The sequence below is a fragment of the Pan troglodytes genome, chromosome 5 (assembly GCF_028858775.2).
Source record: "Pan troglodytes isolate AG18354 chromosome 5, NHGRI_mPanTro3-v2.0_pri, whole genome shotgun sequence".
Taxonomy (NCBI): domain Eukaryota; kingdom Metazoa; phylum Chordata; class Mammalia; order Primates; family Hominidae; genus Pan; species Pan troglodytes.
Genome location: NC_072403.2, coordinates 27097750 through 27115007, shown reverse-complemented (window position 1 = coordinate 27115007; position 17258 = coordinate 27097750). Strand labels below are relative to the sequence as shown.

The window sequence follows — 17258 nt, the reverse complement described above, 5'->3', positions numbered from 1 at the left end:
TCTGGCTAGATCCTAGGTCCCAGTTTTCTGGGTTCTGGCTAAATCTAGGTCCCAGTTTTTGAGATTCTAAATGCTAGTAAAATGAGTGGAAATTTTTTTAAAAACCCAGCTTGTTTATAAGGTTGTGTACTTTTCATTCTACAAGCAGGTACATAATTTTTTAAAATTTCAAATCTATGATCACAATCATTTCAAAATAGGAAGTGATTTTAAATCTTTTAAATAATCAATTTAAGCTGTAAGTTGTACTGTCTTTGTTTTTCTTATCTCTTCTGCAGTTTGGTGAAAATGTCATCCTGGACCAGCATTTAGTAGACCAACAATTAGGAGCAGTGGAATAGGTCATTCTGGAGCTAGGTAGAGGGGCAATGCTAGGGACAGGGAGCCTAATTAATAACTAAAATAGACACATTATTTCTTTTTCTTTTCTTTTCTTGTTTTTGAGATAGAGTTTCGCTCCTCTTGCCCAGGCTGGAGTGCAATGGTGTAATGTCAGCTTACTGCAGCCTCCGTCTCCCAGGTTCAAGCGATTCTCCTGCCTCAGCCTCCCAAGTAGCTGAGATTACAGGATGCACCACCGTGCCTGGCTGATTTTGGTATTTTTAGTAGAGATGGGGTTTGCCATGTTGGCCAGGCTGGTCTCAAACTCCTGACCTCAGGTGATCCACCCGTCTCTCGGCCTCCTGAAGTGCTGGGATTACAGGCGTGAGCCACCGCACCCGGCCAAATAACAGCATTATTTCAAGACTACAAAGTTTAAGATTATGACTCAACACCACATGCCTTTTTCTGATTTTCATCTGACAAACACCTGTGGTTTAGAGGCCTCCACAGTAAGGATTTTGGATGATTGGTTAAAGAACTTTTGAGGGAGAGGGAACATGACTAGGATGAAAAAGAAACAGATGAGGAAAGTGAAAAAGATGGTGACTTGAAATCAAGGCACTAAAGGCTACTGTATTCCCAAACCACAGTGGGTTCTGCCGGTGGCCCCAAGCGGGTGTTTGTTTTGGGTTACTGTGAAGATTAAGAGGTCAGGATCCAGTCTAAAGCAGCTAATGATGTATGTGAGGCCTCTGCATCACTGAGAGAATGAAGTGGAGGAGGTTATAAAACCGACCCTAGGAAGGTGGCTCATGAACGAGAACTCAGGAACAACCACCACATCTGCAGTAATCTCAAGAGAAGTGACTTTTGCACAAGGCAGGGTTGTGCTGGTGGTGAGGAGGAGGCAAAACGGGCATTTGCTAGCGTTATACATCAGGCTTAAATTTAAAGGCAGATTTTGTGTGCTAGGGAGTTGATTCCTAATATTGTTCTGTCCCAGTTGGCCTCACTGTGATTACCATAGAAGGGTTCAGCTGTGGCATTAGTTAAGCTATTCAAGCCAGGCCCTCTCTCTCTTCCTCCCTCCCCCTTTCCCTCTTGTCCTTTCCTTCCTTTCTTTCTTCCATCAAGATGAGTTCTTGCTGTGTTGCCCAGGCTGGAGTGCAGTGGCTATACATAGGTGTGATCATTGCACACTACAGCCTCAAACTCCTGGGCTCAAGTGATCCTCCCACCTCAGCCTCCTGAGCAGCTGGGACTACAGACACATGCTACCACACCCAACTAACTAAGAAAACCTTTTTTTTAGAGACAAGGTCTTGCTATGTTGCCCAGGCTGGTCTCAAACTCCTGGGCTCCAGCGATTCTCCCACCTCAGACTCCTGAGTAGCTAGGATTACAGGCGTCAGCTACTGTGCCCAGCAGGCCAGACTTTTTCTAGGTCCTTCAAAGCTAACAAGCATCAAGGAAGTTACATATGTGATACTGAGACTGATTGAGTCAGGTGGCTTTTGTTTTTATTTTCAATTCTAGAGCAAAGTTTCAGTTAACTGGAATTCTGCTAACTCAAATCTCAAGGCCAGAGCTGGTTCTGGGCAAAACCATGGAATGGGCCTCAGAGTTCAATGCCCCACTTACCTATTTTCCATCAGAGGTTCAGCTTTCAGTTCTAGGTTTCTTAAGTTTTAAAGTATTGCTTTTGTTGGGGAACATTTCCATGACCCCAAATAGATTATTTTATGGGTAATTAGGAGTTAACAAGGAGAGAAGATGTTTAATCAGAAGATGGCTGTTCAATGTTACAAACTATTCCAAAATTCATCCTGCAGAGACCTGGAATGGTCCCAGTGATTTCTTGAGTCAATAGTGAAATTAAAAACCTTACTTCTAAGACTTAAATTGGCTTGGCAAATTAGAATTCACTCACATTTCTGGAGTTTGAAATAATCTCTTCCCTCTCTACCAGGACATATCTCAACCTCAAACCTCTACTTCCTGCAACTAACACAGTTTCAAGAAAATATCGGCATAAATTAAGTCATGTAAGCAGCGTCTGTATTACTTATTAAAAGCCTCCCGCTAGGCACAATAGGCACTTGCATTCAAGTGCTGAATTAATGAAAAAGGCATTTTGAATTTTCCATTGAAACGTGCCTTTCCTTTGCACCACAGTTTAACTTCTTTCTAAATGCAGCTTTTAGTAGAAAATGACAACAATTATGAGCCCTTTGAGATTTAAAATCTGAAACTCAAATTATCAAGCCTTAATAAAAGCCTAATAAATTCCTTTATGTGTTATATTATGTCTGCTTAATTACTCCAAGCCCATAAAAGAAGCCATGCAGAAGCAGAGTTTATATGTTAGCTTTACAGAAGAGTGAATTTTGAGACTCTTTTCTCTAAATTTAATTTTTATGTGTATAGTTAAAAATATATATTCAGAGACTTTATAAATCTGAAACGTAGATCACCCCTATAAATATATTAAGTGGATACATTCTCTAGAAAGGCAAATAAGTGATTAACACCACCAAAAAGTTCTTTATCTTAAAAAGAGCATATTCAGTTCAATGGGCATCTCTCTATTATTGCTAACAGTTTATCTCCTACACTGACTGAAAAGAGAGCTACAGCATGCACCAGCTGTAGTTTCTACAAAGGAACTACCATTCAATATTGTTTTTCTATAGCATAAATAATTTTTTAATGAAGCAGAAAGTCATTGTTACTTATAAGATGGTGTTTACTGATCTGGTGCTGTATTGAAAAATATAGCAATCCATAGTATTTTTATTCTGATAACGTCAATCTCATACGATATCATTGGAGGGGAGGGAAAAAATGTAGCCTTGTCAAGTACATAAGGAAGATGGGCCCATTCAACATAAGGTTTTCATGATAGCTTTTAACTCAGGACAGCAAAGTGATTACTATGAGCTGACACCAAAGGTCAGGCTGGGTGTCACCAGCAACAGGGAGGTTGTCTTCCCTGTTCCTTGACACTACCTTCACTGCACCCCCCCAGCCAACAAAAGGGGCTTCCTGTATTACCATTGATCCCTATTTTTTTCTTAATTTGCATTTTCTAATCTTCCAGGATCTATTCTCTTGACTGGATTAGCCACTGTTTAAATGAAAATATATATGTGTCCACAGGGAGGGGAACATCACACACCAGAGCCCATCGGGGAGTGGGGGGCAAGGGGAGGGAGAGCATTAGGACAAATACCTGCACGCGGGGCTAAAAACCTAGATGACGGGTTGACAGGTGCAGCAAACCACCATGGCACATGTATACCTATGTAACAAACCTGTATGTTCTGCACATGTATACCAGAAATTAAAGTTAAAAAATATATATACATATATATATATTTTTGGACACAGACACACAGACACACACACACACACACATATATATGTGTGTGTGTGTGTGTCTGTGTCCAAAAATTACAGTGAATAAAAAAAAAAATCTTGGCTGGGTGCGGTGGCTCACGCCTGTAATCCCAGCACTTTGGGAGGCCAAGGAGGGTAGATCACGAAGTCAGAAGTTCGAGACCAGCCTGACCAACACGGTGAAACCCCGTCTCTACTAAAAATGCAAAAATTAGCTGGGCGTGGTGGTGGGCGCCTGTAATCCCAGCTACTCAGGAGGCTGAAGCAGAAGAATCACTTGAACCCGGGAGGCAGAGGTTGCAGTGAGCCGAGATTGCGCCACTGTACTCCAGCCTGGGTGACTGGGTGACAGAGCGAGACTTCATCTCAAAAAAAAGAAAAAAAAAAAAGAAAATCTTTATTTCCCATTCGAAAACAACAGATGGGATGAAAACAAAAAGGTGACTGCTCAGGAGCCATTTTAAAGCCAAAGGCGACTTATTGATTCTTTCACGGAAACTTTCAAACCTGGAGATAGGTGACTTAAAGTGGGTCTGCAATGTGGACCACGAATATGCTTATTTTGCCAAATAAGCAAAGTGCTTCCTCAGAGAACTGTTGAAAACTGAGACATGCAAAAAGTAGCCCAAAATCACAAGAACAAATCCTATACATTTGGTGTCACAGAGGGTTTTTGCACATTGCTTGTTCTGGAAATACATGATATGAAAATAATCAGGCCTCATTGCAAAGATCTTTTTCAAGAGCAGCTAGGAAGTCAATAATCTCCCACTCTTGTCTGTTACATAAGCATATTCTCAAACCCAATCTGGGTTGGGTGGAACTATAGAGAAATTTTTGAATCTCAAACTCTGCCTGAAGTAAGGGTTTAATTTTTAAAAGGCTAGCCTATGGTGCGGACTCAGAACAGGAGGTAAGATCTCAACCAACTGGTGGTTCAGTGAATTAGGTGTCCCTGTTCAGAGTGGATTATCTGTGAGAACCGTGTAAACCAGGACAACTGAGGACATACTTTCACAACACAAAACTTAGTACAGATCTGACTGTCTTCATTTAAGTGTCCCATAACTCTTCACTGAGCATCTACCATAGGCCAGGCATGGCCTCTGCCCTTCTGGAACTTACAATCTAGTAAGGGAGATGGACAGTGATTAAATAATCACACACATATAAAATGGCAAGTGTGATGTATATGAAGAGTAGTGTCACAGGTTGCTATGACAGCTTGTATAAAACATCACTCTAGTTTCCCTTGGAAGAACAGATTCGAGCGAGGAACAAGAATGGGTATGGAGGGACCAGTCAGAAGGCAACTTCCATAGTCCCAGCAAAAGAAGACAGTTGCTTGGGCTAAAGCTGATTTTAAGTAGAAACACAGGAATATTTCCTAGCTTATAATCAGTGTGAAATGTTTCATTATTGCCAGATTTTTTCTTATCTGAATAAGTTGTATTCCATCCTGGAAATATATTTACCATCCCCAACTCTATTACACTCATTTTTCAAGAATACTATAGAAACTGCTTTTTTTGATGAGACATTACAGGGGTCATTAAAAAAATTAAAAAAAAAAAGGAGGTTTCAGAAAACAAGGTCAAGAAGCCCCAGAAGAAGGCATTAGGCAAACTTCTACAGATTATTAACTATGTTGACAATGGTCAAAACAAAAACGTATTTGGAAAGCACCTTTTGTCGCAACAAAACTTCATCCCAGAAAGGTACATCATGTATAATTATATACATGATCACAATTATATAAAACTAAAAAGAAATAATTAGGTACATATATGTTTCTAATTGAAAAAAAGGTTAGAAGTTGAAGTTTTTAACACTTAAATGGGAAATTCATGTGAATGTTTATTCTAGTCAGAGTTTTAAAAGATAAACTATTTATCTAAATTAAACTGTTCAGATTACAGAATACATATTTGTCAGTGACAAAATTCACATTAAGTTTCTAGACTTACACTGTCTATTCTTCTATGAATACCATCATATATGCTTTGCTTGTGGTTACACAGGTCTCAAAAGAAAAGAAATGGAAACATAGGAAATTAACAGACATTCATAAAATGAAGTGCATGTTTGTGGTCCAGGGAGTGAAATGGTGGGGCATAAACCCTTCCCAGCTTTAGCAAGGAGGTTAACCAGTGCTGTAGTTATCTGGCTTGGAGCTTCATCATGACCCTCTGAGTCCCCTCCAACCCACCCCCTGGCAAAGCAGGAGCAGCATATCAGATCCCTGCAGAGGCTGAAAGCTGAAGGCAACGCAAAGAAAAGCTTTGACATTCTGCCACTGGAGTGACAGGACAAAATTGACTGTAATAAACAACAGTTTGAGCAAGATAATTTGATGCATTGGGACCTTAAGCTTCTCCAGATGCTGAACTCAGCTTGGGATGGGAGATAAGAGGCAGCATTTACTGTCCTCAATAAAGGTTGGGTGAAAGCAGAAAAAAGAAACCTCCTTGTGTAAATTGAAACCAGTTCACTAACATGCGTATCCTCAGATATGCACAGCAATTCACAAACAGAAGAGTATATACCATATTCATATATGTTATAAACACATGTAAAGCATCATACTGACACATATGTATAAAATATAACTTGTCTGTTGGCCTAATAACAGATAGGAAAGCCAGAAAGAAAAACAAATGCATGTGAAGAATCTTTAAAATGAAAAGAGCACTCTACCACTATTAAGCTCACTTAATATCATATTGCTCCACAAGTATTACAAATAAAATGCCTCTCTGAATAACATTTCGTTTCCAAATAAACAAGCACATGCAGACACAGATTTTGACTGTGAAGATTTAATTCACAACAGAAGGATGTTGCTTATGGAGTGAGAAGTGAAATCACAGTCCCTCTGGGCACACCCAGGTGCTCTGCCAGTTTTCCATAACAAGGCTGAGTGATGTGCTTACATTTCTCAAAGACTGTTTTGTTTCAGTAAGGCCAGGTTAGGTGACTGGTAGATGTATGTCATAATGAAACAGAAGTACTATCAAACTACTGATTTTGGTTAGGATGACGAGGAACAAACAAAGAGTTTGCTTTCATTCGTGAAGATTTTCACTTAGCTATTTTTTTTATATTACTTAAGTAAAAACTACAAAAACAAAAAAACAAGATATCAACACAAGCATATGGCTTTGTAATTATAAGACACACTGTGTTTGTGTAATCAAGAAAGAACAATGAGAAAAGACAATCTTTCGTTTTTTGTTTGTTTCTTTGAGACAGGATCTCACTATGTTGCCCAGGCTGGTCTCAAACTCCAGGCTATCCTCCCACTTCAACCTCCTGAGTAGCTGGGATTACAGGCATATATACAACAGTGTCTGGCTGAGAAAAGACAATCTTGAGAACAATAAGTAACATTTACTGGCTGCCCATTATCGTGAAAGGAAATGAGTTGGTGACTTTACATAAATGTATCTTGCTTAAAACCTTGCAAGGTGATTATTATTAGCATCATTTTAACACTGCTGGCTAGGAGCATTGGAGCAAATTTTTCCAAGGTCATAGAGCTCATAAGTGATAGAGCAGGGATCAAATCTATGTCTGCTGAATTCTGCCAAGGTCAAAGCATATCTCTTTCCACCCTACCTACCATCTCTCTAAGTATCACAGTAGAAACAAAGAATATGGCGCAGAAAAAGAAATCAATAAACACACATGAAGAGTCAAAGGAAAATATGCTTAAATCACATGCTGAAAAACCAACCCAGGCAGACAGCAGACCCTTCTCCTTGGCAAAGTTTACCAGGCATACAAGGTTCTGTTTCCTACCTACTTTATACGGCTTGATACTCTTAGAAGGATTCCATGCCAAAGCAACCACAGGAGCATGCACACCAATCTTGCTCCTAGGGATCTCTCTGCACCTCTCCAGCTGCTTGAATTCTAGTAATCCCACCACACAAATTCTCCAGTGGCTGCAGCTCAGAGTTGATCCATGTCTCACTATCTTCCTTACATCCATCGTTCTTCCTTCTAAACCTCCCATTCCTGTTTCAATTCCTTTCGGACAAACTTGTCCCATCACTCCACAAAATGGCACTGGAAAACTTTCCTTTCTCTTTCCCTTCTTTACAAAAGGAATAAATGTTCATTTTAGAACTTTTCAAAAATATAGAAAAAGCACAAAAAGGAAAAAAAGGGATTCTGCTAAAGATAACTAGTGTTAACACTGTAGTGTATATTTTACCAGTCTTATTTTTCCTTTTTTTTTGGAGACAGGGTCTCGCTCTGTCACCCAAGCTGGAGTACAGTGGCACGATCTCGGCTCACTGCAACCTCTGCCTCCTGGGCTCAAGCTATCCTCCCACCTCAGCCCTGCCAGTAGCTGGGACTACAGGCACAAGCTACCATGCCCAGCTAATTTTTTAAAAATTTTTTATAGAGACAGAGTTTCACCATGTTGCCCAGGCTGGTCTCAAACTCCTGAGCTCAAGTGATCCACCTGCCTCAGCCTCCCAAAGTGCTAGGATTACAGGTGTGAGCCACCATGCCCGGCTCAGTCTTATTTTTCCTAAGCAAATGTGTAATAATAATTTTTATGAAATTAGGATCACATACATGTTATCTTGTAATACTTTTTCAGTTTTTGAAATATCAGTGAACGCTCCCCTCCCTATCACTAAATATTCTCCTATAACATGATTTTAGTCACTGCTATTATGCCATATGAATGCAACATTTATTTAACTCATCACCCACTATGGGATATTTAGGTTGTTCTTTACATTTTATTACTATAAACAGTTCTGCAATGAACATCTTCACAGATTTATGTTTACTCAGATCCGTCCCTGTCCCTTTATAATATATTCCAGAGCACATTTGGAAGGTCTGGACACACACTGTCAGGCTGCCCTTCTCACAGATTTTATGAAATTTCATTCCTAGCAGGACTAATTACTAATGCATGGGAAACAGGTCTCTTGAACATAATGAATAATCACCACATTGCAAAGTGACTTATAAGTGAATCAACTAATTCATTCAACAAATACTCATTAACCTTCTATACGTGCTAGGCACTGAAATACAGCAAGGAGACACGGTTCCTGCTCTTGAAGAGCTTTCACTGTCTCAAGACAGAAAATGTACTAAGTGATAGCAAAGGTGCTACCATGGGAGGTGATGTCCTGGGTGAGACTAGGCTTCTCCAGGCGCTCCTCAAATCAAATTCCTTCCCCTTCCCGTCACGGCTATGCCCCTTCTCCCTCCATGTTTCTGATTTTCATGTCCAGCTTGAGCTGGGGAAACAGAATATTTTATTTCAAAAGTCTCCTCCCAATTGTACAAGGAATTGGTACTAAATGCAGCAGCTTCTTAAAGCTGTCCTCCCCATCCTCGCACACGCTGATGACACATAGTATAATTCGGGGGAAAAAAAAACTAGATAAAACAATTGCTTAGGGAAAAATATGTTCTAAACATTTTAAAATCTAAATCTAAATGTTTTCTAAAGGATTTTGAGGAATCGAATTATAAAATTTTTTACAACTGAGTTTCTAGATATATTGTAATAAATGTGGCAAATATTCTAAATGGCTACCAATAGGTCAGCAGTAAACGTTTTAAATAAAAGCAATCAAAATAGACAGCAATTACATTCTTAATGTCATCACTCTTGTATTTTTTTTTGGGGGGGGTGGGGGACGGAGTCTCGCTCTGTGGCCAGGCTGGAGTGCAGTGGCACAATCGGCTCACTGAAACCTCCGCCTCCCGGGTTCAAGTGATTCCCCTGCCTCAGCCTCTCGAGTAGCTGGCATTACAGGTGTGTGCCACCACACCCAGCTAATTTTCTTTTGGCATTTTTAGTAGAGGCAGGGTTTCATCATGTTGGCCAGGATGGTCTCCATCTCTTGACTTCGTGATCTGCCTGCCTTGGACTCCCAAAGGGCTGGGATTACAGGTGTGAGCCACTGTGCCCAGCCTACTCTTGTATTTTAATATTTTACACATTGTAGAGTATTTAGCCACCACTGAAGCTTAACAACTTTTACAAAGCAATTTACATTTCCATTTCATGTAGACAAGAGCCAAATGATTAAAACATTTAACATTATATCAAAAGACCTAGTTACACCATTGCTTCAGAAACTAAGCAATATATTTTTCTCAAGGAGCAAAAGTATAAGGATTGGTTAATATATCCAGATATTGATAAAATTTTGGTCTTTGAAAATACATGATGACATATGGAGTTAAACATCGTTTTATAGAAAGTAAGTTACTCATTAGTTAATTTGTTTAGGGTATAAAATATTTTCCATTTAAGGGAGAGATGAAGTTGCTAGAAATTAGGGGTACTGGGCCAACTTTGTTTCCTTAGAATGGGTTTTTGATGTATTACTTCTTTGCAGTTAAGTTTAAAGCATGCACATAAAAAGCAAACCCAAATCTTCTATCATATGTGTGTTTCCATGAGTGTGGATGATGTGTGTGGCATTTAACCAGTACTTACATGCAAAACATTTTCCCAACCTCTTCCACATGCATTAATTTAATCACCATGACAACCTGTTTAAAATGCACTTTTGAGATTCCCATGTTATGGATGAGGAAACTGAAACACGGGGCAATTAAGTATCTTTCCCAAAGGTACACAGCTAGTAAAAGGCAGGGCTGGGAATCAAAGGCAGGCATGAATATCTATGAGACCCAGATGTCATCTGGAGTCTCCCCGCCCCTTTGGATCTAGTTAGATTGGCTCTAATTTCCCCATCCTTGCCCTGTGTGAAAAAAGTCCAGTGTCCTTCTCAAATGACTTTAAACATCCAGAGGACCTGCATTCTCAAGGTCTTATCTAGCTCTCAATTTTTTGTTTTCTGGCTTAGTTCTGTCCACACAGGGAAAAATGCAAACCACTTAAAACTGAATATTAGTTATTCCCCACTTCTTCCCTCTCTTTTATTACCCTTTCTCTCATTTATGCTAAGAGAAAAAAATCCCTCTATTTTTTTTCTACTGCTGAGCAGTTAGTTCTGTCTTTCCTAGTCTTGTTTCCTTGTAACTCATGTCCTCAGGTTTTAACTTTGTCCATTGAACTGTTTATCAAGATAGTTTCCTAAGCAAAGCCAGCTCCTTTCCTAAGAGGAATCCTGCTGCTAGCTAAGAGAATGATACCCGTCTTCTCATACGGGCACACAAATCTAGAGGTGATACAGCCTACATTATGATTAATATAAAATATTACTATTGATGATTAAACAGCTGCCATAATTGAATGAATGTCACATATGTTCGCTAACTTATCAGAATAGAGGCAGAAGCAATCTAAATTCAAATGGCATTAGGTTAATTCATTACAGTCTTAAATAAATCCACACAGAGGCAATTCTTTTCTTTGTATTTGAGAGTTCATGGTTAAATGCTTAACGATAAAAAAAAAAAAAAAAAAAAAGAAATCACATACCTCTACCCTGCCAATGAGGTTGTCAATATAGATGACAAGTGTTAAAAAGTCATGTCAAAACACTATTAGAAAAAACAGGTTAAGAATATAATTGGGGACATATACAAATTACTAAATCATATATATCTAATTCATATAAAAATGAATTTTCAAAACATCACCTACTTCTGAACCAGTGAACGTGAATTATTCACATGGCTTTATATAGTAGGGTGATTAAATAGAATAGGAGAGATAAAAGACTCAAAAAAATTTAGAAAATGGAACAGTGTTTCAAAAATTGCTGGTACTCTAAGAGTCGAATGGAAATATTTCTTGAACACTGATGCGCAAGGCCGCCTAAACTGAGATGTGTTTGGTACTCCTTCCTTGGATCTGCGTAGTACATGGCTGGAGTGGCTGAATGACAGGGATCTGTGTTTAGGTAATCTGTTAAACAAAGATCACAAAAGATAAAAAGTAATTCAGTTTTTGAAAACCAGTCTTTGTCCTCACGGTAATAGAAGAAAAGCTGCATTAAGGATATTACAGTTACATATAAAACATAAATAATCATTACGAGCAGTAAATAAGTAAAAGTTCAAAACGAGAGGTATAGCTAGCATAGGCTCCAGAAATAGCATAGACTACGAGCTCCTTGAGAGCAGGGGCTGTCATTAGCACTCATTGTGTCACCTGAATTTGACTGGACGAATGTTCGCTGAGTGAATGTTTGTGGGGGTCATATGACAAGTTGCTGGTTGAATCGGTGTGGCAGTTGTGAGCTGCTTAAGAGAAGGAACTTCATCTTACTCAAGAGTATACCCTTATTACTTGGCTGAATGCCTGTACCTATTGAGTGCTCAATTCATGTTTAGCAAATTAATGGTAATTAGAGAAGACAGCAGGTTAAACTGGAGACTACTGCTATGCCCATCTGAAAGTGAAGGGGAGGAGTTAGAAAAAGGAAGACAGAGACTACTGGGGAACAACTGGTGGGATTCCAGGACAGGCTGAAGGGATCTGATTGAGAGTTTAGGGGAAGAAAGAACTTGGTGAAGAAAGAGAGGACCCCCTTCTGAGACAGGAAAGAAAGAAAAAAGATCATGAATGAAGCACATAATTATTTGCAAGGGCAAAGGAGAGAAGAGCAAAAACGCCACAGATGTCTCCATCTTCGCACTTAGTGGAGATGATAATACGTATTTTTAAAGTGCACAGGTCACTGTCAGCAAAGACTACTATTAATACTCAATAGGAGTAAGGATGGAGCAAGTAGAATCTGAGCCTTGAAAATGGCAAAGGCTGAAAATAATCATTGTGTGTGTTGGGGGTGGAGGCGGCATGCCAGGGAGAGCAAGAAAGTTAAAAAAAAACTGTAGATACGAACTGCATTTTTCAAACTAATGTTTCAATTGTTCAATACTTTTATCAAAAACTGTACTAGGCACTGCAGAGGATTTAGAGAAATGTAAGATATGGCTCTTGTCCTGAAAAGTTAAATAACAACCCAGAGATACTACATGATAGAATGTGAATATATGCCAAAAAAGGGGGAAATGAGATAAGGGCAAATGTTCCATAATGAGAACTTTATTTATTACATATTTATTTTTCTATTAAAGTCTAATAATTATGTCCTCTACTGTTTTTGTTGTTTACAGGCAATAAAAGTCATTTTCTGTCTTTCATATTGGAGTAGTTATTTTAGTAGATATTTGAGTTCTTTTGTTTGTGAAAAAATTGCTTCTCCTCAAGGTTCAATGAACAAAACAGGTCACAGGGCTTTGGCTGAACACAGAGTCATTTCTTAGGTAGACAGAATAGATTCTTTTAAACAAATACCCTTTGTGCGAATGCACGACTGCTTCCCAGAGCTAGGTAACACACAAAAACTGTTACTACTGTCCAGCCACGCTGAGGCTGGGTCGGAGAGGGTTAAACTAAAAATCAAGTTATTGTTGCCTCTCCTTTAGTTCAGTACGGCTTTTCTATAATTCTCTAGAGCTAGGGAGCTGACAGCATGGATTTTTATTGAAGAAATGCTATGACATTTGTTCTAAATGTCACATTTCTCCCCCACAAACTAAAAATAGCATGTCCCCATACCCCTACCCCTAATAAAATTGTTGGCTTGGAAATGACATTGATAAGCAAAATGAAGCATATAACCTTTTCTCTCCTTTTCTAGAAATGTTTTATTTATTCCTGAGTAACATTTGGTATCTTTTGTAGGCTAAGATCAGAGGGACAAATCAGTAAATTTTACTGCTGAAGTAGTCTTTGCAGTATGGGGCTGTCATTTTTAAACCATGTTTCAGGCAGGCACTGCTGTCGTTTGAGTAGTGATCTAGTGACTGATAGAAAATATCTGTAGAAATAATGTGTGCTCTCATAGTAATGTGACATTTTATGAGCAGTTTGACTGTTTTCATTACTCTGATTTCAGTCTGGGGAAGAGTAAGTTAGAAAGCCAGTGATGGAATACAGAAAGCCTGTCAGGACGAAGTTGACAGGACAAAACCTGAACTTGGGCTGTTGTATTTCATGGGACTTCATGGGAATTATATGAAGCCATTTTAAATATCAAGTAGACTTGACTGCTTCCTCTGATCAATCCCAAGGTCACTGGTTTAATTGATAAGAGTGTTTGGCTAACTGACACACACTAAAAGCCAAGTTTAAAGCAAGTTTTATGGAGGCTTTGGCTATATTTGCCTTCGTTGCCCCAACTAGGTTTGGTTTTAAGGGTGAAGATTTGGTCACACAGGGAAAATTTCATTACAACAAACTTCATAACTACACTGTTCCCTTTAGAGAACACGGCCCTGCACTAAAGGAAATGGCCATGGAAGCAGGCTTGTACAATCGCTAAGGAGGCATCAGGAGTTTTGATTTTTAGCAAGGCCAGTAAGTAATACCTGGGTATTTCTGTGAAAACCTGAATACCTTGCTGGGTATTCATAAATACCCAACATCCATTCTTTTCTTGCCCCTGGAAGCGTGCTGTTTGGTAACTCCTGCAGTTTATGTGGGAAATCTTTAGAGCCTCACCATCACTAGTTGGAACAGAAACGTTCAGGACAGGCCAGGTGCGGTGGCTCCCGCCTGTAATCCCAGCACTGTGGGAGGCCGAGGCGGGTGGATCACAAGGTCAGGAGATTGAGACCATCCTGGCTAACATGGTGAAACCCCATCTCTACTAAAAATACAAAAAATTAGCCGGGTGTGGTGGCGGGCGCCTTTAGTTCCAGCTACTCGGGAGGCTGAGGCAGGAGAATGGCGTGAACCCAGGAGGCGGAGCTTGCACTGAGCCGAGATAGCGCCACTGCACTCCAGCCTGGGCGCCAGAGCAAGACTCCATCTCAAAATAAATAAATAAATAAATGTTCGGGACATTCATTTGTTATTTGGCTGCTGCACATTTTGGAATTCCCGAATTACTCAAGATTGATAGATACGATGGACTCACTTAATGAGTCACCTTAGCCAACTTCCCGGTGTTTGCATCTATGTGTGGCTTCTTTACTGTCTCTCAGTGAACGCAGTCACTTTCAGAAAGGCCTGCCAGCATCACTCTAAACGTTCAATTACTTTTATAAGCATAACTTAAGGATGCAGTTATACATTCCAAGGCTTTTTGGGAATGTGAGGAATCGTGAGGCTTTAGGATGTATCACCAGCAAATGTTGCAAGACCACTACCTACAAATCATTGCAACCAGATAAGTACTATTTCCATTGTCTATCACTGAAGTACTTTTATTACATAAATCATCATTTAAGAATGTTTTTTGGGGCCAGGCGTGGTGGTTCATGCCTGTAATCCCAGCACTTTGGGAGGCCGAGGCGGGCAAATTACTTGAAGTCAGGAGTTTGAGACCAGCCTGGCTAACATGGCGAAACCCTGTCTCTACTAAAAAATACAAAAAAATTAGCCGGGCCTGGAGGTGGGGCATGCCTGTAATCCCAGCTACTTGGGAGGCTGAGGCAGGAGAAACGCTTGAACCTGAGAGGTGGAAGTTGTGGTGAGCCGAGATTGTGCCACTGCACTCCAGCCTGGGCAACAGAGTGAGACACTGTCTCAAAAAAAAAAAGTTTTTTGAAGTAAATTACATTTCCTGTTCTACTGTAACTCCTTGTCCTCCAAATGTTTACTGACAGTAAGCTCCTTGAGGTAGGCTTCTATCTTAATGGTTTGTATCCCTAAGCACCCAGCAGGCACACAATATATACTGATATCTCCTTTATAATACTAAAGCTAATGTCCCTTATGCTACAAGATGTAAAACTTCATCCTAGTATAATAAGACTTTTAACTAAAAATTCAGTCTTCACTTCATACAGTTTATTCTTTTTTAGTCATGAATGGTAATCTTTTAAAATTGAAAAGTATGTGTACTTATTTTCAGTGAGTTAGTCTACAGTTTGCCTTGTGTCTTGCCTATTCCTCTCCCTGCAACAAAATTTTATTATTTATTTCTATAAACTTTTTAATCAATATACTATCACTCTTTGAAATTACAGATGCTTTAAAACTTACCATTTTCTTCAACTTTGAAAACATAATCAGTGTTTTTTAAAAGCCTGAAGCAGTAGTTACTAGTAAAAAAAAGAAAAATATATCCAGAAAAATCTGTAATTAAAAAAATAGGATAAAATATCTATTTATTTGGAACTCTCAACTACAATACTGTGATTCTGTGCTTTGTTCAGGATATACACAACACTAAGAAACAAATCCTTCTGAATTTCATAAAACAACCACACATTCTTCTGTATATGCTCTGTTGTCTAAGAATTAAGTTATTTAGATTTTTTGACTAGCTGGTGATTAATAGGTGATTAATACTTTCTTCTAGGTTGGATTTTTTTAGAAGGATTAATTAAGAGTATTTATAAGGTGGGGCAGAAAAGGACAACCCCAAATTCACAGTTCTAAGTCAGTCCAGGATTTTCACTTCATGGCTCCTCAGATCACAGTCCCTTCCCTTTTGGTTCATTCATAAACACTCCCACCTTCCTGTCTGCCTTCCCATCCCCCTCCGAAACAAAACATTTATTAACTGAAGCTTCCAACTGTGACAGAAATTACAGTCATGTTAATGGTACAGATGGTGTAAAAAATGCAATCCAAAAACATGATTAAAAAACTCAGGAGCTAGGTAACCCAAGTTCATCTCAGATATGGCTGACCAGACATCTATGAGGAAGGAAATACACTTTTTTGGTTAATTAGTTTGCTTTTATCCATCCCCGTAATTAGAACATGCTTTTCCCCTACTTAATCCTAAAACAGTCATTAGATTTAATAAACCTTTCTAGACTGCCACAAATGAGAAAATGAATTAGTTAAAAAGTAAGCATTAAGCTGTATTAGCAATATGATCATAACATTCTGCAAATAAAAATGCTTTTGTTTAATTAAAGACAAAAAACATCATTTTATAGCTTGTTGCAAAAGATTATACATGATTTTTTCCTTCTTCCTCATGTTGCTTCATAAGGTAGTAAAAACACCACTGTTGCCTCCACAGATTTTATTTTGCCAAATGGAAGTGATTATTAATCATTCTTTCCAGAAATCAACCCATAATTAGCTTCTTCTCAAGTCAAAGTAAAGTCAGGATCCCACAGGACTCAAGGAGAGAGGGTGGTCTTGGTTGCAGGGCACTAACCAGGAAGCTCAGCTTTGATCACTATCAAGGCTCTTGTGAATTAACAGTGGACAATGGACACAGAGCTACAAGTTAGCATTTGTTATTCTTATTATTTCCACCTCTAAGCCTTTGTGTGATGGTCTGATCTCCCACGGAGTCCAGAATGGCCCCATTACCCCCATCATATTCTATTTGCCAATCTCATAAGGAAGTTAGTTACTCGGGTGTTACGTTTTGGATGACCAAATATTAAAACCATTTTTAAAAGTAAAAAGCAACATACTAATAAAGTTGTGGACTCAAGCTTTCCAGGTTTTTATCTGGTTGAGCATTCTTTATACTAAATAAAATTATCTTTTTTATTTATCCAGAAACATTGGGGGGAAAAAATGACCTTATGTATTAAAAACTCGAAATGGTCCTTGCCTGGACTTGGTGATGCTTGCACAGCAAAAGACT

At 39.0% G+C, this 17258-nt stretch overlaps 1 protein-coding gene across 6 annotated transcripts in view; it reads right to left on the bottom strand.

Annotated features, from left to right (window-relative positions):
• CDKAL1 (CDK5 regulatory subunit associated protein 1 like 1) overlaps positions 1-17258 on the bottom strand; it is a 702199-nt gene that overhangs the window by 67546 nt on the left and 617395 nt on the right. Inside the window, exon 14 of one of the 6 annotated variants that reach the window (XM_016954982.3) lies at positions 11079-11590. The exons of the other annotated variants lie outside the window; for them this stretch is intronic. Coding sequence (XP_016810471.1) covers positions 11582-11590 — 9 coding nt within the window. The 3' untranslated portion in view covers positions 11079-11581. Of the gene's footprint in view, positions 1-11078; positions 11591-17258 lie in introns of those variants that run through there. 6 annotated transcript variants of the gene reach the window in all.